Source organism: Triturus cristatus, chromosome 7 (assembly GCF_964204655.1).
Source record: "Triturus cristatus chromosome 7, aTriCri1.1, whole genome shotgun sequence".
Taxonomy (NCBI): Eukaryota; Metazoa; Chordata; class Amphibia; order Caudata; family Salamandridae; genus Triturus; species Triturus cristatus.
This window is the reverse complement of record NC_140590.1, coordinates 196,275,406-196,301,738: the sequence shown is the minus strand read 5'-3', so window position 1 is coordinate 196,301,738 and position 26,333 is coordinate 196,275,406. Positions and strand designations below refer to the sequence as shown.

The 26,333-nt window shown below is 41.7% G+C and overlaps 1 protein-coding gene across 2 annotated transcripts in view; it reads right to left on the bottom strand.

Annotated features, from left to right (window-relative positions):
* The window catches only part of LOC146809207 (putative methyltransferase DDB_G0268948), a 283,255-nt gene that overhangs the window by 236,361 nt on the left and 20,561 nt on the right, over positions 1 to 26,333 (bottom strand). For both annotated transcript variants that reach the window (XM_085614310.1, XM_085614311.1), the window contains exon 2: positions 22,418 to 22,528. In XM_085614310.1, the coding sequence (XP_085470436.1) occupies positions 22,418 to 22,528 (111 nt within the window). The remainder of the gene's footprint in view (positions 1 to 22,417; positions 22,529 to 26,333) is intronic.

Here is a 26,333-nt window from a genome sequence, read left to right as displayed (position 1 = left end):
TTAAGTCAAAGCTATATATGCTTAATTTTGTTGCCTTCAGAATCATTGAATCCTCTCTATTTCCAGTCAAATTAGCATTAAAGGACTGTACACAGTATTACACAATATGTGTGAGGAACTCAGGATTTGTATGTACAAGTGGAATCAGTAAAGCTTTAAGTTCAGCCAACTGCATAGTGCAGTTCCCCAAAGACTGGGTGTGAGTTTTTGTGGATGGAAGTTGCCATCTGACATCACTTCAACAACAGTGGCACATTCCACTGAGTATTAGGTAGGTTAGGCTGAACCATCAATATAAACAATGTATTTATACTGTTTTAGCGATAAGACAGAAGAAGGCATGGTGTAGACATGCTCATGCCGGAGGAATACTTGAGTCTGTAAAGATGGGTCAAAGACGAAGTCTACATCAATAGCTGTTAAGGATGTTGGCCACTATATCCATAAAGGACGCGGGGCTTTAGTATTGGCAATGCTAGCTTCTGCGACAGCCTCTACGGCTGGCACAGGAGTAACTACAATGGTGCGTTTCTCTTGTGCAGTGGGCTATTCTTTAACGATAGCTGTCGGCACAGCAGTCAGTATTTTTTCAGTGGTAGCAAAACACATTTTGACATATAATATAAATGCTATTTATATGCCATTAGCACTGTTTCACATCTTTAAAAGTATTATAAGTGAATCCATATGCCCCGGTTGAATCCTGAATGGCTAGGTTTGTGATATATACAAGCACACGTCAGTGACGTGTGGCAAGTGAGTTATTCTAATGATCAGAGTGTGTCAGCATGTTCTGATGTCCAAAGTGAGGTGGAAAATCAAGTTGGATTAATCCATAAAGCAATTTTACGCATTGTACTTAATCAGGAATGTAAGTTCTGCCAAAATTAGGAAATCCTAGCGGGGACTGTAAATAGTTTAATAATTTGGAGGTTGCAATTGTATGCAATTCTCCCAAAAATTAGGTGAAAGACTCTTTCCTGCATATGTAAGTTCATATCCCAAGAAAAGCACATTGAGAAATGCAATATGGGATTTCTTAAATTTAAATGTTTAGCCAAAGTCAGTGAACCCTAAAATATTGCGGTCCACTTTGGCAAAATGTGAGTTTAACTCATCGCCTGTAAAATAGATATCATCTATTTGGATAAAGCATCTGGGTCAATTTCATGTAGATTTGACACTATATGGGCTGAAAACAGTCCTGGACTGTTCTTTTAGCCCATTGCCAAAACAGTAAAGCAATGCTGAAATCCTAACACAGAAAACACTGTCCTATCCCTGCTTTCAGGAGCTAGGTTTTGGCTGAAAAAACATTGGAGATATTCAAGGTGGTGTTGTACTCTTTATGGACTATATTGCTAATATGTGCCATACTGTGTGTATTTTGCAAAGGAAATTCTTAGCACATATCTGTAGTGTATCTAAATGTTTATCTGCACATTGTATGCATATATATTAACACAGTATTTTGAGTTTCTTGTTTTTCTTTCTTTATTCCTATAGTGTCAGGATTGTTACCAATATAAACTGCCTGACTAAATTTGTTGTATACATTATCGAGTGCAGGTGTGACAAAAGATATGTGGGTAGCACCATAAGGACATTACATGAAAGGATAGGGGAACACATGAGAGCAGTGAAACAAAGGGACATTAGATATCCTATCACAGCACACATCTCACTCTGCCCCTCACAGACCACTAATAAACACTTCTCATTCTATGGCATAGAACAAACTCAGAGGCACACCAGAGGGGGTAACAGAGAACATGACTTATGAAGACGTGAGGCCCGTTGAGATGGGTTAAATGTGGATCAGGAGCTGCATTATTTTTTGGGAAGGTGTGAAATGCTCATTACTGCATTTTATATGTGGATAATAGTTATCAAAAGTATTTAATATAAGAAATGATTTTGGTTGCCTCGTTTCGTAACTCAAATTGTACACCTTTTTTTCTCTTCTGTTAAAAATCATTATGTCTACTTTCCGTTTATATTTTTCTTATATAAAAAATATAGGAACTTGAATATAATTGAAAGTTATCTAGGGGATGGAAAAATGTAGCGTTAATATATCATAACCAACACTGGTTTTAGATGATTTGTCACACCATCTTAATGAATTTTAAAAGTGACCTTATGCCCTTTCATACACGTAAAGGGTGGTGATTGTTTCCTCAATTTTGGAAAGCATGTTACCATAAACACAGTGGAACACGTTTCTAGATGGCGCCCATTTTGGTACAGTTTAAATCATGATTAATTTGCTGAACATTTTGCACTGTACACAGAAAAATATAAGTAGTATAACCATGTGATATATTTTGGGTCAGATAGCACTGTATGAGCTTTGAATACAGTGCTGCTGTGTGAGGATTTTGAAGATTTCGGTGCCTATTGGGAAGTTCAAGATGGCACCCGTTTTGGAGCCAATATGTGTCCTTCTACTATTTTGATGACTCCTATCTGTGAGAGATTGTATAAAGGCGGGAACACTCATTTCCTCTGTGTTCTCGCACTCGAGAGTCACGGTTGTGGGCTACGTTGATGACCGAGCTGTCCTTACACTAAGAGATAATTGACTGTGGATACATTGTTAAACCTTGAAAGACTACGCTGGTAGTTTCAGATAGTATATTTGTGCTATGGACAAATACGAAGTGGGCATGTGTTATGAAGGCATCTTTTAAATATTTTGGTGCCAATTGGGTACAGTACATATGGATTTGTGTGGGGATTGTGATGGGGCATAGACGGTTACATTAGTTAAGTGTCCGATGACTAAGTGATATAGTGGTGACAGTGGATGTTTTCTGAGATGTGAGGTATAGTTTGATACATGAGCGCATGTGCTGCAACCCTAACTATATAATGGTTATGTTAAGCGGGGACACACGTTTGAGTTTTAAACAAGTAAGCATGACAGCATAGAGGTTGGGGCTAGATCTTTCCAAATGATAGATACGCTTATTGTCTTTGGAGGAGTTTACACATTATTACATCCCCGGACATATATATGTTTTCAGAGCTCATGGATTGGTCAGATGAAGACTTTTCCTAAATGAATAACCGATTTTAACCCAGAATACAGATATTTTACTTATTTTGGGTTGGAATTATCACCACATAAGAAGTATGTTATCCATCTGCATGTATGTATGGTGTTACATCGGTGTTTTGTTTGTGTTTATACAGCTTTGAGAAAGTCGTGGGGCGATTTCCCAGTGTTTGCGAAGAAACATGTGTCGGCTGAAGAGAAACTATCAGAATAAAGAAAGAAAAACTAGAAACTCAAAATACTGTGTTAATATATATGCATACAATGTGCAGATATATGTTTAGATACACTACAGACGTGTGCTGAGGATTTCCTTTGTGTATTCAGTGGCCTCTGCCGCAGTTTTGGGGGAGGTTGATGGTTCTTCTCACCTTACAGCACCATCCAGAATTCAGGATCTATTGAAACTAATATATGTGCGATTTTCCTGAGTCGCGTCGTTTTACCTAGCTGTCTTTCTGTTAAAATGTGTGTATTTTACATTGCAAAAGTGTGTGTATACCTGTTTAAATGTCTGCAGTCTAAGACTACATGGTATAAATGATCTGGTTTCAAAACAGGAAAAAGAGGATTAATTCATTTGCGACATACAGAGTTCAATTACTCCTTGTACTCCAAATGGAAGAGTATGTCTCTAATGGATGCCTTAGCATTTTGTTTAATGGGGCTCTGTAGTTGCACTTGCAGGCTGGTCCTAATAGGTATTATGTGATAACAAGAGTCTTTAACCCAGCCAAAATGGTTGCGGCTTCAGGCACGACTTTGGATGCTTGGGGAAATTTGAACTTTCACTCCCAACCATTCCAGGAGATAAACGTACATGGGGAACATCACCTGGAAAGAAGCAAAGTTAACGGCCCGTGGAAAATCTAACTAATAATCTGCCTGATATTCATCTACATCCAGAGTCAACTCCATATGTGGTGGTATTGGGGAATGTGCCAATTCTCCCCCAGGGTACAAGGGAAGAATATACACACCTTAAAAACAAAGGGGCCATATTATCAAGGAACGGCGATAACATTATCACCACTTTAGTGGCAGGAAACTGCCGCTAAAGCGGCGATAAAGGGCTTGATAATATGCCCTTGTGTAATCCCATAGAAGCCCAGGTTCTGGTGTGAACCTGGGCTTCTATGGGAATTCACAAGGGCATATTTTCAAGCCCATTATCCCTGCTTTAAAGCGGGGATAATGTTATCGTCGTTCCTTGATAATATGGCCCGCGGTTCTACATAGGTTATCTTGTAACACGGTACTGGGAGCAAGGACAGCTAATAATATAAATATGGTGCGTAGGGTTAACTGGGTGGGAAATTCACGTAAATTATTTAACGGTGATTGTATTATCATCAACTTTAACCAACCCCACCTTGCCGAAATTATTTTGTTTTCAACTGTGAATAATCCCTCTCAAAACCCTAAGACGTTAATCGTTGCTTTACCTCTTGGTTTCTTTTATAAGCCCGAGCCATCTGGGTGCATTCGTTTGGCGACCACTTTAAAAGGCCCACCCAGCTTCCATATACCTCAGCATCAATCAGCGATGAACCCGACTCTAAACTTGGTTTCAGAATCACATGAGTGGAATACTTCTGGTCACAACTGGCGGGAGCTGCCACCTCCTCCCACTCTGTAGCTGCCCAACCGCTTTACACCCTTGACAACTTTAGATGCATGTGATTGACTCAATGGGCACGATTCCCTGAACAAATTTAATCCAGCTAAACTTGCAGGAAATCCCACATTCAAGTATCGGGACAGTAGACACTATTAAAAGAAATGTTATATCCTGGAACATTGCCGGACTTGATAGCAAGTTTACTGACCCGTTATGGATTCTTTATGTTAAACAATTTAGTGTCATTTGTTTACAAGAGACCTGGCTAACAGGAAACACCCCACCACTGAAGGGCTACAAATCATTTTCAGTCCCGGCTATTTCATTACAAGGGGGAAGACCAATGGGTGGTCTCACAATTTACATCTCCTTAGCAATTGAATGCGGTTTAAAAGTTGTGTCCCAAGAAAACCCTTGCATAAAGGCATTGGTATTTTTTAGGGGGTCTCGTAAGTTGGGCCCCATACATTTTTATAACTCATTATCATGTAACAATGAAGTAGACAATATAACTCTACTAGGCTCTTTTGTAAGGGAACATATGAACATGACCTTTGGAGACATTGTGATTGCCAGGGACTTTAATATTCATACATGTGGTGATCCTAGGTTAGCTCCCGTATTCGAGATGGGGTGTCCCCGTGTTCAGGGCATTCACTTTGAACACTCCACTCAGGGAGAGACACTGAACGATCTCCTCCATGAATTCGACTTGGTGTCCCTCATGAGTTTATCTGACCAACGCAGTAAAGTGGTCATCCCTTCTTTTAAAGGCAGGGGAGCTGGGTCGTTTATGTATTTTATCCTGGTATCCTTGCCCATGTTAGAGCTATTTGTGGGATTTACTATACAAGCTAGCGTTTTTAGTGATCATAACCCCATATGTGTGCAATTTCAGGGACCCTATATGGTATTTAGGAGGGGGGGCTGTACAAAGCGGGGCGACAAGACCAACAGATGGAGGGAGGCGGCTAAAATGGTCTCAGATAGTTCCAGATGTATTCTATGAATATTTGATGTCTTCATGTGCCAATGAGTTGGGCACCTCGGTGCCGAAGGAAGTCATAGGCGCCTTTAACACTTTAACACCATCTCAGATAAAATAAGTACGTTCTTAAGCCCCCCAGTGAGGCCTCCTGTCAGTCAATCTCCTAGATGGTTTGACTCCCTCTGCTCAAAGGTGTCTAGGAAGCTGTGGGAGGCACTTAGCGAATGCCCCAGGGACCGTATACAGGTTTGAACTTGCCGTAGGGAATACAAGTTAGAACTTGCAAGATGAAAAACGGCTTTAAAAGATGAAATATGGAGGGACCTCATTGACGCAAGCACTCTAAAGGATAGTTCGAGATGTTGGGTTGCATTCTGGCCCTGTTTTTGTTTAATTTATATATTATTGATCTGGACACCGCATTACAAGACACCATGGTTAATTTTCCACTAGTAGGTCACCGGGCACTTCCAGTTTTACTATACGTAGTAAGTATAAGCAGTTGTAAGTAGGACCGCCAGGGGATTACAAACCCTACTTGACTCCTTTTCCGCCTTTATGACGGACAGGGAACTATCCATTAATGATTCAAAATCCTTTGTTATGCAGATAGGCACCCGCACGAAAAAGCACCCTCAGTTTTTTCATACCTGGGAGTAATACTTAATGATCATCAGAACTGGGGCCCATTAAAGCAGAGAAAGAGGGGTTACTTCATACGAGCTAATACTTCCATTTTTAATTTTGCTACAAAATTAGTTAAAATACCTATAGCAGAATTGCTACAAATATATCAGGCCAAATGTGTCGCGTTGGCTGCTTATGGAAGAAAAATATGGGGGCACGTGGCTATGTAAGATCTTCAAGTGGCCGAGAACGGGTTCTTGAAGCATTTATTGGGTGTCCCAATTGGGACCTCAAACATGGTTGTGCACGAAGAACTGGGGGTCCCTTATCTGAGTGACACTTTGGCCTTAGGCCCTCTAATCTTCTGGTTGAAAACATGGCATAATGAGGATCTGTCGCTGACCCAGAGGATTTTGAAAGAGTGTATGTTGCTGGATCACGTACATCATATATCATATCATATATCATGGTTAAGATATATAAGGTCCAGTTTTGACAGACTAGGACGACGTTGGTGTCTCGCTGAAACGCTGAAACGCTATCGGCTATTTCTGTATGGAGGAACATCTATCCCCAGAATTTATCTACTGCCTTGAACACGAGAATTATCTTCTTGACGAATGCCTTGCGCTGCGGGGTACCCCTTTTGAATAACCTGTATGTGTGTGGAAACCGGACTATACTAACTTCCCACCCTGCTGAAGATCCTAGAACTATTCGCGCCGCCCTGAGCCATTCTTACAAGGACCGTCTTCTGCATCCAATCCTACTTGATCCTTGGGTTTAATACTTTACAGAATTGTTCACGCTATAACCAGCTGCCTGGATCAGACAAGCGTCCAGATAACTTTTTGAGTATATATATATATCCATCAAATGAAGTTGCATACATAAATCCACATCAACCTTGATTTAGTTTTAAAGTTTGGTTTATGTCCCCCACTATCTACCGGTCTTCGCCCTGATGAAGGTGGGACCCTGTTTTGGGTCTGACACCGAAACGTGCGTTGGCGTTTGAATTTTCGGCATATTTCCCTCTATATTATCCCTATTTTCCAACAGGATGACATATGAGTAAACCACCTATATAATTTCATCTGGAAACCTTACCACCAGGACCGTTATATGATAGTGCGATTGTTGTTGGAATGAATGTATGTGTGCATGAATACAGTGATGTGTGGGGCATTGAGAAATATTTTGTAGAATAAATACGCTGTATATTCTGTTTTTAGGTCTCGCCTGACCCAGCGCATGCGCTGGTCTGGCGAGACTTATTGAGAGGGCTCCAAAAAGTGCTACCAGGCCAGCCTAGAGCTACAGTGCATGTGCGCGGGCGCGCGCGCCGTGCTTGTCCACGATTACTTTCACTTTCGCGGCCGCTTTGATGTTTGATCACCATCGCGATCACTTTCGCGGCCGCATGGCCGCTTGTTTCAAGTTTGTGTTTATTGGAAAAATGTCTTGATGGTAGCACCTGTTTGCAAGGTTCACCCTTTTCCGTGTGTGTCTTTTATCTGCACAGACAACTGAGCTTGCAGATGTATGGGAGCTGCACATTTGCTTAATCGTTGGCCCTTAATAGGGCACAGGTTGGCTCAAATATTGATGCCAGGAAGGATACATAGCTAAGGCAAACACATCTTTTTTAAAGATATTTAGTCGGTCAGCCTCCAATCCACCTACAGCTTTCAAGACCAGGCTTTTGTATTGTGTATTTTGCAGATGGTTCTTTCATAAATCTCTTTATGACCGGCTCCCTTATCCTTCCAAGTCAGGGGGAGATTTTTTAACATTCTAAATAAAAATAGTATGAATGTATTGCCTAGAACATGTCTGGCTGCAAATATAGAGGTACCTCTTGGGGGGACATGGTCTGCTGCTTGGGAAGAAGGCTGCAATCTCACGCTGCTCCAATATCAAAGGCTGTAGTGTTCACAAGTGAGGTGCTGCCTGCAGCCCTAGGACTCGTGTGATGACTTGGATCCCCAGTAGCTGATTTCCCTCGTGGGACGAACTTAATGAGAGTCATCTGCTCCTTTGCACCAGTACTAAGAGGAAACTCTAGCACAGACTCAAATGTGACAGTGTGAAGCAGCCTGACCCGCATCACCCGCGCGTGTCCTCGCTTTGTGACTCACTGCTTCTCCAGTACTCACCTGGTCCAACAGCCATGTTCCTGCTTCTTTCCTGGAAAGGAGCCCAGAAACCAGTCTGAGAGGTACAGCATGCCTGACATCGATGAAGCTTGAGGAGAAAATCAGTGTTTGAGACAGAACGAGGAGAAGGGGCAATGGGACTTGATGCTTGGTTTACTGAAGTTGTTGTTAAAGTAGTGTCACAGAGGAAGACGCCTGGGGAAAGCTTAAAGGAATATTAGCAGGGAAAAGGGAGGACGAGAGTGACAGGGACCTATTGGCCCCCAATAACAGGAACAGGGTGTAGGCCATGACACCTCGGAACAGGCACTTCCTGCGAAGGATCCAATTGAAGAAATGCATACACCTTTCATCAACCACTGTTCATTAACATATTGCGGCCTTGGACTTCCAATAAAGATTGTCTAAAAAATATATATTGACCCATCATCGAGGTTGAAAGGTCATGCTATGTCACTTCCAGTGATGGCCTGGAATGGCAGTGGCCTTGTGAAGCTTTATTGAGGAAATTTAAAGAAAGGAAGAAGTTTCTTTCGTTTTGTGCATTCCTAGAGTTAGACACATAATTGTGTAGTAGCTAATAAACAGTGAATTTCATACATGTCCATGTTTTAATCAATTTCCAGCCCGTTTCCAAAGACTCGCCTGCCTTTACTTTCCTACTGCCCGAAGAGGAACTGTGCCTGACACTGCTGCATCCCACCTCTGTGGCTTTAAATCTGATGAGTGCTCATTGGGGGTTTCCTCTCAGACTTAAGGGCTACAGCTAGAGAACCCTTGGTAGCACTGACATGCTTACAATCATGAGACATGACTGCAAATTAGCAATAGCTGCAGGTAAGCCATGATTGCCTAGGCATTGACGCTTCCGTGCGGATTCAGGTATGTCTGCTCTGTTATACTGATTCTGCTGTTTGGCTCCTGGGAATAAATTCAGACAGCCAGGAGAAATGTGTGGGAGAAGCCCTTCTCAGCATCATTCTTTTGTTATTGCATATACCATCATGTCACCTGTGTGTGCCACCACACAGAAACAAGGAGCTGCCGTGAGCAACCAGCCCGGGACCGCTGGACCCCAGGATATTCTGTCTGGCACATAAAACCAAACAAGCATTGGCATAGCCAATATGTCTTGCCTTTGGGACCTTATAAGTGCTTAGCCATGCAACAGTTGATGTTGTTGCACCAAGGATATTGTGCTGCATAACTAAACACTTATAAGGTCCCAAAGGCGAGACCTATTGGCTATGCCAATGCTTGTTTCATTATGTAATGTTCTTATCTGTATAAAAAATCTCTTTGAAAACTGTCAATAAAAAGAAATATGTTTTTCTATTTTACAATGTTGTGATTCTATGATGTGAAAATATTGCTGACTCAGCTCCAGGTAGTGATTTTATATCCAGGGACCTTTGCTCTAGGCCCATGATTATATAAACCAGGTAGGTGTCTTCCTTAGTTGTTTTTGACAGACTGGGCAGACCAGATCTATACAGTTGTCCGGAAATGGCATCTAAAAAGGATCTGGTTTGGGTCAGGGATTTCTTCAGTAGCCTATTGAAATTACAGAGGGACGAGCACGAATTGAAGAAACCTAGTGTGCGAAACTTTACAACCCTGAAAACATTATCAACTACAGAGCGCTATCTTTTAGGTTTTTTCAGTACATGCAACCGTTTCTGCTGACTAGGTTTCGCCTGGGTTTCTTCCCTGTCTTGTTAGCTTTCCCCCGGGGGTTTGCCATAGAGGACAGCTTTTAACGGTGAGTCTCCGCAGGTTTTGCTTCATTTTTATTCTTTTGCCGTTTCTATGCGATTCCCCGGAGGAAACTAATAGTCCCTGTTTTAAGGAGATTGAACTTTAGGCAGGCACGCCCAGCCCAGATTTATTTACAACTGCTAACTGAAGACTCTGTCTTATTTGTTCTTAGTATTCTTAAATTAGCAGTAAAACACAGGGCATCATTTGACTAGAGGGCAGTATTGTGAAGGACATTTTATCAACCCAGTCCCCAGCCGGTGACATAATAAACAGGCTTTATTTATTTATCGCTAGGTCTATTTTTACTTCTGATTTCATTAGTGTTCAGATTTTAATGGATATTTTATTTATGCTCTAACCTTCTGCATGTAATGAATTGGACAAATGGTTTTATAAATTTTATCATAGTTGTTTTTATATATACATGTGAACTTTTATGGTTTTACAGCTGTAAACCGAATAAAGATGATTGATTGACTGACTGACTGACTGACTATGGGAAAATTTCCCATTAGTTTCATCCCCAAATCTGGGAGAAAGTGGTTTATTAGTTGGAGTGGATTGGCATCCACCACAAGTTATGAAGTCACTATTCCATTTGGTCCAGTCAAAGGTTTTAGCAATTTAAAACTCTGGTAGCTGTGGCACAGAGGAGACTGGCCTAACTTAATGAAAATGTGTAAACAATTCAGAAGTGACAAAACAGTTAAAATGTCAAAAACACAACAAAATTAAAATCTAATTAACAAAATGAACCTGGTTAATTGCGACCAGACATCCCTGGTTGGTGAGTTATGCTTTTAAGCACTATGGGGCAGATTTACAATAACTGGCGCATCCCGGCATATCAGCAGGGATGCGGCAGTTATTGTGCGTCACGGCTCCGCCACCATGGATGCGCCGCACTTACAATGCGGCGCACCATGGGGCAAAAACGGACAGATGCGTGACGCATCGGTGCCGTAAAGGCAGCGCATTGCTGGAGTTGCGTCGCAAGCGCGACGCAGCTCCAGCAAGGCTCTGGGGTGCCCTATCTTTACAATGCTGCGTCAATCTTTACGCCTGCTTCAAGCAGGCGCAGGGTTTTCACGCAGCATGGGCTCAAAAGTGACTGAGTGAAATCTTGTAGATTTCACTCAGCCACTTTTAGGAGGCGTTCCTGCGACGGAACGCCCCCCCCCCGCACAGGAACGCCTACTTCTGGTGCAGGGCTTTACAACGTGATGCATCTCCCAAATGCATCACGTTGTAGATACCCCGCAGCATGGCACTGGTTTTGCGCTACCGCTGCGTCACAAAAGTGACTCAACGGTGACGTAAAAGAGGCGCAAGGGGCTTGTAAATCTGCCCCCATATTTGCAGATATTCTTGAAAACTTCAGTTCTACTTTTTGGATCTTTCTCATTTAGGTCTTGTTTTGTTAACAAATTAGGCTTTATTTACCTATTCATGTTCGATATTGTTTCATTTGGTGTTTTCACTGTTTTGAGTGTTGCACAAATACTTTACACATTGCCTCTAAAGTTAAGCCTGACTTCTCTATGCCAAGCTACCAGGGGGTGAGCACAGGTTAATTTACGGTGTATATCTGACTTACCTTGACTAAGATTGTCATCCCCATTTGGACAGGGTGCATACCTCTGCTAACAAGAGACCCAATTTCTAACAATAATGAGTGATCTGTAGATCTGAAATTGTTTTCCTTTCTCCATGTGATAAGTAGTTTTGGCTAAAAGCAGCTATGGCCGTAAACTTTCATCAAGGAGTCATGGTGGCAAGACACGAAATGTAATAATTGTAGGTATTGATAGAAATGGGTCTTATGTGTTTTAAAGTGCTTCTCTAGTTTCTGGAAGCACCTCGTTTTCGCAACCCTCGAAATCCCAATCATACTCTCAGTTAAGGAACACTTTCAGGAATGGGTGCTTCATATAGAAAGTTGAGGATGTGGTCTGATCCGTAAACATTGAAATGATGCTCTAGTTCAGCGGTATTACATAAGGGGTTAAATGTGTGGATATGTGGGTTAAATTCCCAATAAAGGATGATTATGCCAATATCATATATTTTATGTGTTTTGTTACGCTCAATTCAAATGAACAGAGGACACTTTATAAAAAATAGAAGCTATACCACAGTAACATAATTTTTGACTTGAGAACATACATGAAGATTCGATGACCCTATTGTAGTAGAATATAAAATTTTATTTTAATGGACAGGAGAGGAGAGGTACGCAGAGTTTTTTTCCCCACCTTGCGCTCGCGAACAGTAATTTTGCGAACACGATCTGCTGCTCAGGGAAAATTTCTACCCAAACAAAAACAAGTGCACTTCGCCACTTGCAGAACTTTGCAGAGTTTATATGTCACTTCGCGGAGCTCTACATAGCAAAACTCTGCAAACTACGCCCAGGCCTGTTTTTTGTAATTGGTATTTTTGTATTTTGGTTAATTCTAAATGTAATTATAAATAACGATTTTATTGTCCTGCTATTTTGGCTGTCACTCCTTCTATGATTTTCACCACAGCAGCAAATCTGATTCAGGGGTAAACTGTTGAGATACCCCCCTTCTGGAGCCCTCTTCTGCTAAAGCCTGCTGCCTTGTCCACTAAAAGAATCCAAGTACCAAAAAAGTGGATAAATCCAAAGATGGGACACTCCATCTGGTAAAAAATCAAAAATGGGCCCTCTTAATGGGTGAAATTCAAATTTCTACTCCTCTGAAGTTCCCTGACAATATTCAATGGCTTTATCGACACCTCCTCCAGTTGCTATCCAATGACGTGGAGCTCTCTTCGGCCACAGCCTATTGCCTTTTTCGACTTTGATTCCATAAGATAAGTCCAAATGTAAAACTTCCAACTGGGTTGAACCTGGTTTCTTAATCCAACTTGCTAGACCTGTTGTTCTTAGAGTGGTCTTCCTCCAAACGTTTTGCCCTCACCTATGTTAGATCTGTCAGCTTTAGGGTGGTCTTCCTCCAAACTTTTTGCCTTCATTCTTTGTGGCAGGGATTCTGCTGTTAAAACAGAACTATGTTTAGAACCATAGAATATCAGTATGTAGGGACTAAGTCGACATAACATCTCAGTACCTATGGGTCCCAGTCTGACTAGCTACAGTGTTTCACTTGCCCTCCTAACCTTACCAGAGAAACAAGTGTATTTGCACCCCAGAACACAACACTCTTGACCGTCTCAGGGATCGCTGTAACAAGACACTCTGCTCTCTCTATCATGTTCTGAAATGCAGTGTACGTGCTACAATTAGAAAACTAATGCATACTAAAAATGCTGTTAGCATGGTTATTAATCCATATATCATGAAAATCCCTGTCATTTTATAGGAGGCTAAAATGATTATAAATCAAAGATCTCTGGTATTACTGGTGGACCCATACCTTAGCCTTCACAGATGGATGTTCTACATCTCAGCAGCCACAGTGCTCTTATCTAAAAATCTCGGGCCCATGTGTCTGTGTTTTTCTCATGTATTCATCTTCATTTGTGCACATAAACAGCTGCATTCTTGTGTTATGTCTCTGTGCTAGTGCCTGGCCTGAAAGATTAACAACTGACATTGTTATTTGTCCTTGTCAATGGTTTTCTGGCTAAATTCCAGGAAAAGAACAGAACAGTAGGCTCCACACCTACCCTATTATCAAAAGAGGGTAGAGATATTGCAAGGCTGAAGCTAAATAGTATAATTTAAAATTCAACAGTGCACCCCCCCTTTCCCTTATGAGGCACAAATTCCTATTGGATCTCCTGAAGGAAAAATGTCTTAAAGGATCCGCTTCCAGTACAACACCTATGCTTGACACTCTTGCTCACACCCTTGGACTGAGGTCATCGCCACCGGAAGTAATACAATTCTGTGGCTGTGGCCTTTTTATCCTAACTACAGATTTGCCACCTGTCACCTGATCCATCATCTGCTGTATAATCCTCAGATTTTACTCTAGAAATTTTTTCTAGCACAAAAGGATCAAACATTGTCAAAACCGCATTGCGGCGAAGTAGAAAACCCTTGGTAGAGGTTGACTGGTCACTTTTAGGTTGCTAATCAGTGTATTTAGGTGTTGATAGTGCTTATGAGGTTAGACATTTGCCCAGACTGTCTTAGCATGTGTCAAAATGACAAACTATTAAAGTAATACAATCAAAAAAGGGCACCTTTTCTTTCTGCATAATTCAACCTTGATACATAATTTGGTCCTCTAGTGCCTCATGATGCAAGCGGCCGTGACTATGGTGCAAGGTAGAGGATGAGAGCCAAGAAATTAACAGGAACAACTGAGCATAGTGTTGGCCGTGAGTTTAAGAGCCCATGCAAAGCTGAGCCTTGAAAGTATGTGGCTTGCTAATCATGCAGCACAGATTATGTTAGGATATGGTAAGGAGTCTTCAAAATCCAAAAATTAAAACATGTAAACTTGGGGGGGCGTGGCTAGGCGCCCGAAGAGGATGGCGGCGCCGGGGTAGGGGCTCCGTTCTTACCGGAGTTTGCAGGCGGCTCGCGATCCTTGCGAGAACATTCAACGGAGGGCTTCGCCGCGGGATGTTGCCGGGCACGCCTCGAGCGCATTTCTGCCGCCGTGGCGGCTTCGCTTTTGAATCCTGCTGCTCATTTGGGTCCCGATCGCGGTACGGCTTCGGCCGCGGCCGCCATTTTGTTTTGTTCGCGCCCGTGATCTCCTCAGCAGCGCGTTTCATCGCGCACTGGACCCCTGGCTGCTATGGTGATATTGTAACACTCCCAGCACCCCCAGCGGCATAGTTGTCATGTACCAGCTTCTACAGGTGACTTTTTATTTATTGCAATGACTTTTTCATGAACTTAACGGACTTCCTTTGTTCTCCTCATATCAGGCAGCCATTTTAGGTCCCCAATTTGCGTCTCCTGGCTATTAGTACCTGTTTTGCTTCCAGCTTGCCCGTGTGCTTTCAGTATTCCTGCATCTTATAGGCGCGTCGATGGCTGACTGTTCTGGCAAAGTCTGCAAGCGCAATTACATTAAAAATTCCAAGCTTTTTACGGAACTAGCCCATTTAGAAGCCTCTCAGTCTCTCCCTTTTAGTGAGATGACGTCGAACATGGAATCCTCCTCACAGTCTTCAGCGAAGACGATGCCTAAGAGGTTAAAAAAAGATCCACCTTCGCCTCCCAAATCTTCTTCGGTCATTTCGATGGAGTTAATCCTTGAAGAGATACGGGCCTTGCACCCTTTTATGGAAGAAACCAACGCTAAGCTGCAAGTCCTTACTGACAACTGGGCTTCAATGGATGAAAGAGTGTCATTGGTGGAACGTGATGTCTCTTCTCTTCAGGACTCTGCGGCCAAGGTCACCCATATGCATACGCAGATCTCGTCTCTCCAGAAGCAGGTGGAGGACTTGGAAAATCGTAACAGGCGCAACAATCTTCGCCTTTATGGCCTGGTGGAAGGCTGCGAGGGGAATGATCCTATCAATTTTTTCAAGTCTTTTCTTCCCAAGATTTTACACTTACCCGAGGACACATCCCTAAACATCCAACGTGCCCACAGACTTGGACGAGCTACCTCCTCTTTATCCTCATCAGCAAAGCCCAGAGGAGTAATAATGTATTTTTTGGAATACACAGATCTGCTGAAAGTTCTTTCAGCTGCCAGAGCTTCTCCTCGTCTTACATGGTCGGGCTCCACTTTGTTTTTTGCGCAGGACTATGCCAGAGCCACTGTGAATCGCCGTAAGGCCTTTTTGGACATGAGACCGGACCTCCGCTCCATTGGTGCCAGATACGGTCTCTTTCACCCTTGCTTATTCAAAGTCACCTACAACAACAAGACTACGACATATGAGGAGCCTACGCGCCTTCGAAGTTTCCTGAATTCCTGTGGCCAAGCTGACATGGAGCTCTCTGGGCCTTCCTCTTCTCTCCCACCGTGACTTTTTTCCGAAGTTGTATTATGATGCCCTGTTTCTTATGTTCGCTGGTTTTTCTCACTCAATGGATCTTATAACTTGCATGTTTCTCTTGTTGGGGTTTGCTCTTCATTGAAATGTTTGTTATTTATGCTGTGGTTTCTTGTTACGTCCCACTCATCGCTTGTTTCATGACCCTGTCTGTTGTCGCCTAACCTTGCTACCCTTCTTCCTTCAGAGATCAATGTTCTGCGTTCCGCTTGTTCCTCTGGTTAGACGTCTCACTGACCCCGAGTGCCTGCCTTCTCCAGTTGGCCCCACATCCCCCCCCCCATTTCCACGTACGTCCTTGCTTATCTTTGTTCCTGATCGTACCCTCCCTAAGTTACCCCTTGTAAGTATTCTTCATACTCCTTTTGACGAGTTGGTTCTTGTTCTGTTTCTTTTGACTATGTTTATTCCTCTTATGCTTTCAGATTTACTGGTGTCTGTACCCTTTTTGCGACCTTTTTCTTCTTCTTTTTCTCTCTCATCCTTTCTCCTCATTGCTTATTGGCTCCCGTGGACATCCGTCTTTCTCTTTATGCATTCTATTCCCCTGTCACTTCGCTTCTCCTTTGACTTATACTTACGTTCCTCTTCTTGTGACCGTCTTCTCTCATATCTTGCTTGTCTATTGCTTTTTATGCGCATGCTTTTCTTCCTTTCTCACTGGACCCTATTTATCAATTTTTATGGACCTTACTCACCCATTTTACTGACTTCAGCAACACTTTGGCTTTCCTCTATTTTTCTGACATCTCTTAGTTTTCTCTTACTTTTCTGTCTTTTGTCCATTCCATTTCCTCTCTATTCTCATTTCTTTCTTTCTTTTTCCTATGTTCTCATTTCTCATGAGGCTCTTTCTCATTGTTTTAAATCTCCTTTGCATTATTTTTTTAATTATCCTTAATGTCAGTACGTATTGTATCTTGGAACGTTAAAGGTCTTCACTCTCCTATTAAGAGGCAAAAAATTATTTCTCATTTAGCCAAGTTGAATGTAGATATTGCCTTTTTGCAAGAAACCCATTTGTCAGATATTGAAGCCGCTAAGCTCAAGAGGGGTTGGGTAGGTGATGTTTTCTCTGCTCCTGGGGATGGTAAAAGAAATGGTGTGGTTGTCTTAATTCGCAAATCTCTCTCTCATTCGCTCTTGACTTCTGAGTCAGACCCCGAGGGTAGATGGTTGTATGTCAAACTTTCCTCGAAGGGTATTCCCATTTCCCTTCTCAACATATATGCACCTACAGGCGGTGACCCCGTCTTTTGGCGCACAATGGCTTCCCGCATTTCTGAATACGTTGATGATAATTTTATTATGGTAGGAGACTGCAATTTACCCCTCGATCCCTTTTTAGATAGGCATTCCAAAGCATCCTATATCCCTAATAAGTCTCATAAATTGTTTGTGCAAGCAATATCCCATCACAAACTCATTGATGCTTGGCGTTTATGCAATCCCACTACCAAGGAGTTCACCTTTTACTCCCCATCCCATCAATCACAATCCCGCATTGATTACATTTTTCTTTCCCATCATATCTCTCAGTCCCTCACTCGTGCTGATATTGGCCCCATCTTGTTCTCGGACCACGCCCCTGTACTGGTTAACATTGATATTTTACCCAAGTCCACCGGGCCAAAGAGGTGGCGCTTTAATAATACCCTCCTTCTTGATCCCAAATTCACCACCTCCTTTGTTGATTTTACTACAGAATTTTTTCTTATCAATGATACACCCAATGTACCCAAGCATACCATTTGGGATGCTTATAAGGCTGCAGCTAGAGGTTTCATCATTGATCATGTGGCTAGGAAACGTAAATCCGCTCGCAAACGTACTAGTGATCTTCTCCTCACGATTAAAAAACTGGAGCATTCTTTTTATACCTCCCATTCGCAGGAAAGTTTGACTACTCTTATTGAAGCTAAGATGCAATTTAACAAACAGTCTACTGAAGATGCTTCGTTGTATTTGCGGAAATCTAGCTCAAAATTTTATGGGGGTAAGAATAAAGCGGGAAAGGTTTTAGCCAAATATTTAAAAGTCAAGCAACACAAATTGAACATTGAATCTGTTCATGATGTTAACTCTGTTTTAAGACGTACAGATGTTGATATTTTAGAGGAATTTTCCCGTTTTTACTCCACACTTTACTCATCTGAAACTCACCCTTCTGCCCAATCCCTTGCTACCTTTTTCTCCAACATTCAGGCTCCCCCCTATTTCCCTGTTGACTTATCCATTCTTGAAACGCCCATCTCTAGTACCGAATTACACAATGCACTTCATTCACTTAAGAAGGACAAAGCCCCAGGTCCAGACGGATTTACAGTTGAATTTTATTTGCAATTTTCTCAATTACTATTACCCAGATTACACTCCCTTATTGACTCTTTTATTCTTAGTGGCACCTCCTCTGGCACTTTTTCAGATGCACATATATGTATTATACCCAAAGAAGAGAAAGACACTCAACATTGCAAGAATTATAGACCAATCTCTTTAGTTAACTTTGATTACAAGATATATGCCAAATCCCTTGCCATAAGACTAGACCCCTTTCTTCCAGAGTTGTTGGGTCCGGAACAATCTGGATTTGTTAAAGGCCGTTTCATCACAGACAATACTAGACTCTGGTTCAATGTCTTGTCCAAATCCTCACGATTTCAAGATTCTTTAGCGGCAATTGCTCTGGACGCAGAAAAAGCGTTTGATAGAGTAGAGTGGACTTTCCTTTTTTCTGCCCTTAGATGGTTTGGGTTTGGTCCTAATTTTATTTCCTTTATTTCATTCTTATATTCCAGTCCCAGAGCGGCGGTCTGCGCTAATGGCCTAGTCTCTTCTTTCTTCAACTTAGGTAGAGGAGTTCGTCAGGGTTGCCCCCTTTCTCCCTTCCTTTTTAATCTGGCCTTAGAACCCTTTCTCTCAAAACTCCGCCAAAATCCTAATTTACATGGTTTCCAAATCTCTCAAACTAATATCAAACTTGCTGCTTATGCTGATGATATCCTACTCTTTATGTCCAACCCCGCCACTTCCATTCCTGCATTTTTAACTGAAGTTCATGAATATTCCCAAATTTCTGGTTATAAGCTGAATAATGATAAATGTGAAATTCTACCCCTTACCAAATCTACCTTCAAACATGATTTTGCTCCGTCCAATTTTACTTGGAGTCCCTCGCATATTAAATATCTTGGTTTACACATCACACCCTCCCTTCCCGATACTGTTTCGTTATGCCTTAACAAGTGTTCCCAGAAAATATCTGACCTCACTTCTATATGGCACCCGCTTTACCTCTCCTGGTGGGGTCACCTCGACACGATTAAAATGATGTTATCCCCAATCGTACTTTACACTATTTCTAATATTCCAATTCCTTTTCCAACTTAATTTTTTAGGAAAATCAACACTATTCTCTCTTCTTTCCTCTGGTCTGGCAAAAAAGCGCGTATGTCCCTGCTCAGACTACGATTTCCTAAATCAGAGGGTGGGGTTAATTTCCCGGATTTTCCCACTTATCATAAAGCATTTCTTCTGCGACAAGCCTCCCTTTGGTTGCGAGATCCTGCTGAATCTTCCCCTCTTTGGCTTGTTATTGAAGGTCTCTCTTTATCCCCCTTCACTTTCGCTGAATACCTCTCATTCTCCCGGAAACCCCAGCTTACTTCCACTCCCATCCATAAATTCACTACCAAACTTCTTCTTTCCAATTCCACGAAACCGCCTTCCTCTGCAGCCAAATTTCTCAACACCACCATTTGGTATAATAATAGCATCCTCATTAATCGCAAGCCCTTTTATTGGAAATCTTGGAGACAAAAAGTTTTGATGTGGGTATCCCACCTCTTTTCTGACTCTGTTTTCTTACCTTTTTCTGTTCTTCGTCAAAATTTTAATCTCCCTCAATCCTTTGCCCGTAAATACCTCACGCTTAAAGATGCAGTTATGTCCACCTATGCCCAACTTTCCAGCTTTCCCACCCAGTCCGGTCCTTCCAATCCTACTCTGCACCTCCATTCCTTACTACGTACTCGCCCCACAGCCTCCTCAATCTACCATTCATTTCACAAGACTCTCACACCTAGGTCAAAATCCATGGTAGAGGACCAGTGGGAGTCTGATCTTGACATCTCCTGGTCCACCTCTTTGTGGGACAAATTGTGGATTAAAATTCGTAAATCATCCAGGGCTGCATCCCTCACACAAACCCTTTTTTTTAATCTTTAACAGGCTTCTTTTCTCACCCCATATGTTAAATAGGAGGTTTCCTTCAACCCCTGACCTTTGTTGGTCTTGCTCGACACCTAAGGCTACTCTCTTTCACATGCTTTTTTCTTGCACTGTAGTGCACAACTTTTGGAAACAAGTTTGGGCTCAGATTAATACCATTTTTCATACTGCTTTTCCCTTTTCCTTTGTCAATATTTTTTTAGGGAGTCTCTCTCCCTGTTGGGCAGATCTTGATTCTAATGTGCAAATTGTTGACTTGCTGCTAGCTGTTGATTCCAGCAAATTACTGTTAATTGGAAAATCTTTTCTAACATTTCTTTCAGAGCATGGTGGTATAATGTCTGTCATAATCACAGGCTAGATACTGTCTTTGTTTATCCCCTTAGCCTGGCTAAAAAACGACATGATCTTTGGCTTTCTGTGACTTTATACCTTGATATTTGTGCTAAGCGTTCATCTCATTTGCCTCCTTTTCAGCAGGAGGTCTCTAAACCTCCTTGATTGACCTTTTTGTTCCTTTGCATTTATTTATAATCCATTGTACTGCATATTATTTTTAGCATTATTTTCTATTGCATAGCCTCAATTATTTGTTATTCCTTAATCTCCTGTTTATTTCCACAGACATGTCTATTCTACCTTTCATATTGTTGTTATGTTTTTAGGTTTTTCTTATGTACCGACACCTTTATTCTTTAATAAAAATCTTTTGAACTTAAAAAAAAAACATGTCAACTTTTCACCTCAGTCAAAGCCACTGGAATTATGGGATTCTGCAGCTGCATCTTGTTTCACATGATAATGAATTTGCCGCATTTGCTCCATAATCCACCATCTGCTCCATATTCTTCAGATTTTAATAACAATAAAATGGTGTCTGGCTCAAACTGATCAAAAGTTACAAACAAACGTGGAAACTGGACCAGAAAGTAGTGCAGCGCTTTACCTGACCATTGACACTGCAACCTGTTTCCCAAGTTCCAAAGTCAACATACTCACCCTCCTATTGCGGTGGGAAAAGCAATCATACACATGTCTATTTCACACACCCTTCTGCAGCCTCTTGAAACACTCTAATATCAAATCTTAGAAGCAGCCCCTCTCTGACGGATATGCAGGGTCTCCTGGTGCACATCCTGCCGTGAACAGAGAAAAGGGGAGTGTTCAAGCCTCCCTTGTATATCTGTAATCATGGGAGTGTGAGTGAGCTCACAGAGAGCAGGTGCTGGATGAAGCAAGGTTAGTGGTACCTTCTAGCGCGCAGTCTACAGGAAACATAGGGCATAACCGATGGTTCAATATTGTTTCAGTCAAATATCTGTCTTTTTTTATAAATAGTCTAGTCACTAAGCAAGTCCAAGTATTATATTTGTCCATAGCCAGGACCTTTACCAATAGATATCCACCAAGGCGCATAAATGAGAAGAGATTTCTTGCTAGATAATGGCATTCATTTTCTATTCGTAATAAAATTAATATTTCTCTATATACTGAGATATGATTCTTCAATAAAAACACAAAAAATGACAGAGGTCATTTTAATCAAAAAAATGTCCAATATCGTATGTGTCAATAACAACCCGATTTAAATTCCAATTTTTAAGAATCACAACATTTATAACATAAAAGAAACATGTGGGAACATTATCTACAAATTTCTTCGACAATATTTTAAACGAAAATTCAATTTTTTAAATACTATCCACTAAAAATGTGACATATTTAGCAATTTAAATGTCTTCGAAATTCTTTGTAACGCTATATATTTTAACATTTAGATGCCGTCAGGGGGGCCTCAGTGAGAGAATTGGGGTCTTGGATACATGCTCGATTAGCAGGCGGCTAGGGCATAACATCTAAAAGCAGGATACCAGATGCTCTCAGTTGGGAACTCCCAACAGGGATACCGACTGTGCACAATGCATAGGACATTCCCGTCCCCACGGTTCTAAATCATCTATGTTATGAATTTGCACATGCTTTGGCTTTTTATATCTAAATGTTCTTACCTTCTTTTCTAGGTAAGAGAAGATCAAACTGATCACTTCCACAGGTTCCCGGATCATGTATTTTTGATAGAGAGATGCCTGTTTCTTTGTTTGAAAATATTGACAAGCCATCTGCAGTTCAAAGGATAAAAGCAATTGAAAAGCCATTAGGTCTTGCCCTTTTGGGCACATACAAGAAATAGTCTTTGGCTGAGCTCTGTGCTTAACTGATGCTGCTTTAGATTAATCTTTACTCTCTTTAGCTGTGTTGGGCTACATTGGTTTCAGGAAGTTCAGTTCATAACTTAGCCATGCCCTTGTGCTGTGCTAAAGCTGAACTGTGCTGTTTCACCCTATAGCATTGTGCTGTGCGAGCATTCCAAGTTGCAAATATAAAGGTCTAAGGATGGAAACTTGATGGTAGATGCATACAAAACCTTATAACTACAGGCAACCTAAAAAACATGCTTTGCTCATGTGAAAACATACAAGCCAAAAACAAGAGGAACGTCTTTAAATGCCTTTTCAGTCAGCATCATTTTTATTAAGTGAAAGGCAAACAGTGAAAACTCCAAAATCTGTGCTCTCGGGCGATCCGTAGAACAATCAGCAGTAGAACAACCTCCTGAATCAGTGCTCTATGTGCTGACAATAAAACATCTAAAATGTCCTTAATAATCATAAAAGGCTCTTAAGAGATAAGCACACATTGATTTGATGTCTCTGGATCTAAGTCGAATAGACTGCCACCTTTCTAGGACTAAATATCCCTTCTCAGTGGCAGTGTCCACCACCGATGTTCAGACACAACAGATCTGAATAATATAGACAGTAAATTCCAGCTAGGGCAGTCAGAATCACCAAAACTCTCTGGAGTTAAAATGAGTGAAAAACGGTTGCATCAGTGGAAGGCATAATGCAGATTCAACATCCTTTACAAAAACAATGCATTCCAAATTATTTATATATTTATTTATTTTCTCCACCGTAAACAATCGCCTTTTCACTTTGGGATTTGTTAAGCAAGACAAAATAACTGTGCCATGTGAGCGCAGCTGCCATTAGTGGGTAGCAGAGCACGGGCAATAAACAGGCTGCGTAGACTGCCCACTCGCTGGGGTTCAGCTGCAGAATAGTACATGGAGGCGTCCAGAGCTCTTGTCGGTGCAAGAATGGGTCAAATCCAAGAACCTAGGAACCTCCAATTCTCCAAAAGGCTCATCCGCTACAATGTGCAGCTCATCGAAGGTGAGGAGTTGCTGTGGAGGTTTGGAGGTGAAAAGAGGAGGGGAAGGGAGTCTAAAGCAAAGGAAGTGGAGGAGGCTCCCAAAAGCCCCCTCGCTTTCACTCTTAGCTTTACTCGTCTAGTTGGAATTTATTTGCAGTCTATAAAATCTTCTGACTCTCAAGTAAATACAGATATGAGGTAAGGGCGGCTGCACGGGTCTCTGCCCCGACCTCAAAGAAGTGGCAGAGAAGGAATGGGGAGGGAATACCACACAGCAGCCTAAGTATTCCATTAGGGGTAACATGACCACACAATTTAGCAGCAATATCATTGACTTCTCCTGAAGATGCTCAATATTAAAAAAAGTCATAATAGGGTTAGCCAACCAACTATCACAGGGTATTTTAAAATACTTGAAAGTGTAAATAAAGATCCCAGAGAAGGCATTACAGACTGTGGAATACATGGAGAGCAAGCCGCTACGACCAAAGTTTCAATAAGGCAAGGCATAAGCCATAACCTGTGGTGTACACTTGTTAATGACCTATCTCTTTCTGGGAATAAAGATGTGGAAAGCAACCACTCACTAGCTGACAAAAGTCCCTGTATTGTATCTACAGTTTACAGTGTGGTCCTGCCAACAGCAAAAATCCATGGCCCACTTCAGGTAAAAACTCAGGTTCATGCCCCAGCGCTCAAATAGGTGGGCCCCAGCAAAAAGTTGCATCTAGTGGACATGTAGGTGCAATAAAACCTGTTCCTTTATCATTATCTGTGCTGGAGATAAAGTCTGTGACAGTCGCTAATGCAGATGCAACTTCTAGAATACATCAGGACATCAGCCTAAATTCGAACAACTTTGTAATTATGATACAATATGTAAGAATTGAGGCTCATTTTAAGATTTCAATAAAAGGGATTAAAAAGAAAAGGTTAAAAATGTGAACTATGAACTATGTACAATTGATAAGATAAGACACGACCCACAATATGACATAACGGCGCCTCAAAATGCGCTGCGTCATGTGATCCACTCCCTAAAAACTCAGGAGAGTACTTAGTGCGCCTAATCCATTCTGTAATTAGGAACTTGCCTATTCGAAATACAGTCATACACGTTGCATTTGTCTTCAATATTCTGTATTCCTCCTTGTATCTCCTTACTCCCAGATTTCTACGGTGGGGAGCAATCCATTTAAATCAGGTGTACAGAGGACAAACAAAATAAAACATGTTCGGGTGACTCGGGGATCCCTTGACATCAAGGGCAATATTCTTCAGTACCCTCTCCTACTTTACACCAATTACTTTTGAAGTAATTTAAAGGTAGACAGCCGTACCTAAACTACAGGTATAGTTTCCTTGCTAGTGGGGGGTTGAATTTCATCCAGTGTGGGCTCAAATACCATAGTCTGTTTAAAATTCATAAAATCAATCGAAAGTGCCCCCTTACAATTTATTAACAGGTCAGTTCCAATAAAACCCCAATATACAGCTTTCAGATTAGATTTACTGATCTGGCTAAGGGTTTCCGTGTCTCTCCAACAGGCTTCCAGTCCTAGCTTAACTAGCAAGTTCTTGACTGTTATTGGAGGAAAGTTTGGTGTAAAAAGAAACTTGCTCGTTTGCAATCCTCTCGAATAACCTGTAATACTGTAACCAACATGTTTGTGAGTACTAACGTTGCACCACATTTTACATATTGTACCTAGGGGAAGCTTTTCTTTGTACTTTACTAACCAGTAACCCGAGTGGCCTAAAAATGGCCGCCAAAAACGCGAGAACTCTTCTGCGCATGGTGGGACATCTTTGCAGCTGCACAATAGCTTTTAACATGACTGCCCGAAATCCTTGCATTAACGCACATGCTGTGCTGAAACTAACCCATGCAAGTTTTACTAAGCTATTAATGCAAAAGAGATATCAAGTAAAGGGGGCTACAGTAGAAGTATGTGGTATACAGTGAATTCATTTAAGTTTGTATTCTAACATGTTTTTCTCTGACTTTATTATTAGCTCGTATTTGGGCCTTGGAGGGTGACCGACGTCCCTATCCCTTTGCGACAACTACGCATGCGTATTGCATCCTTGTCCTGAGACCAATGATGTCATTGAACTTCTGCCAAGAACATGTGCCCGGCAATGACATGGGAAGCTAAACTCTTGAAACTCCGAAAGGATGAAGCCGAAACATTGTACTACAGATTTATCAATCCACATATGAAATGCTTGTGGGAATAAAGCTTGTGGGTATTAAAATTAACAGGCGGGGAAATAAACAACAGAACTAAAGAAACTTATTGCACTTAGTATGGTGTGATGTCCTCACCCCACTGCCTGGCCCAATCAAATTGAGGGGTGTACATATAATTGAAACATTTGGGGGTGGATCATACATTCGAATGGTATAACAGAGGTAAGTTTAGTTAGTAAGACACACTTGATGCTGATGCAATGCTGAGATGCTGCCCGAATTGCTGCAAGCCGATTGAAGAATCCAACACTAGGGAAGAATCGCTGAACAACTGAGGAGGCACATCTAGGAAGGGGTCCAGACGAGCCCAAGTCAGATAGAGCAGCACCAGAGAGGCTTGCAACGCTGGCGTTGCACTAAAAGAGGTTACCTTCCCGGTCCTGAACCTGCCCTGAATCCTTGATACTCTGATATCCAGGTCCTCACACCATTCCAGGTAAATATAGTTTAGTGGG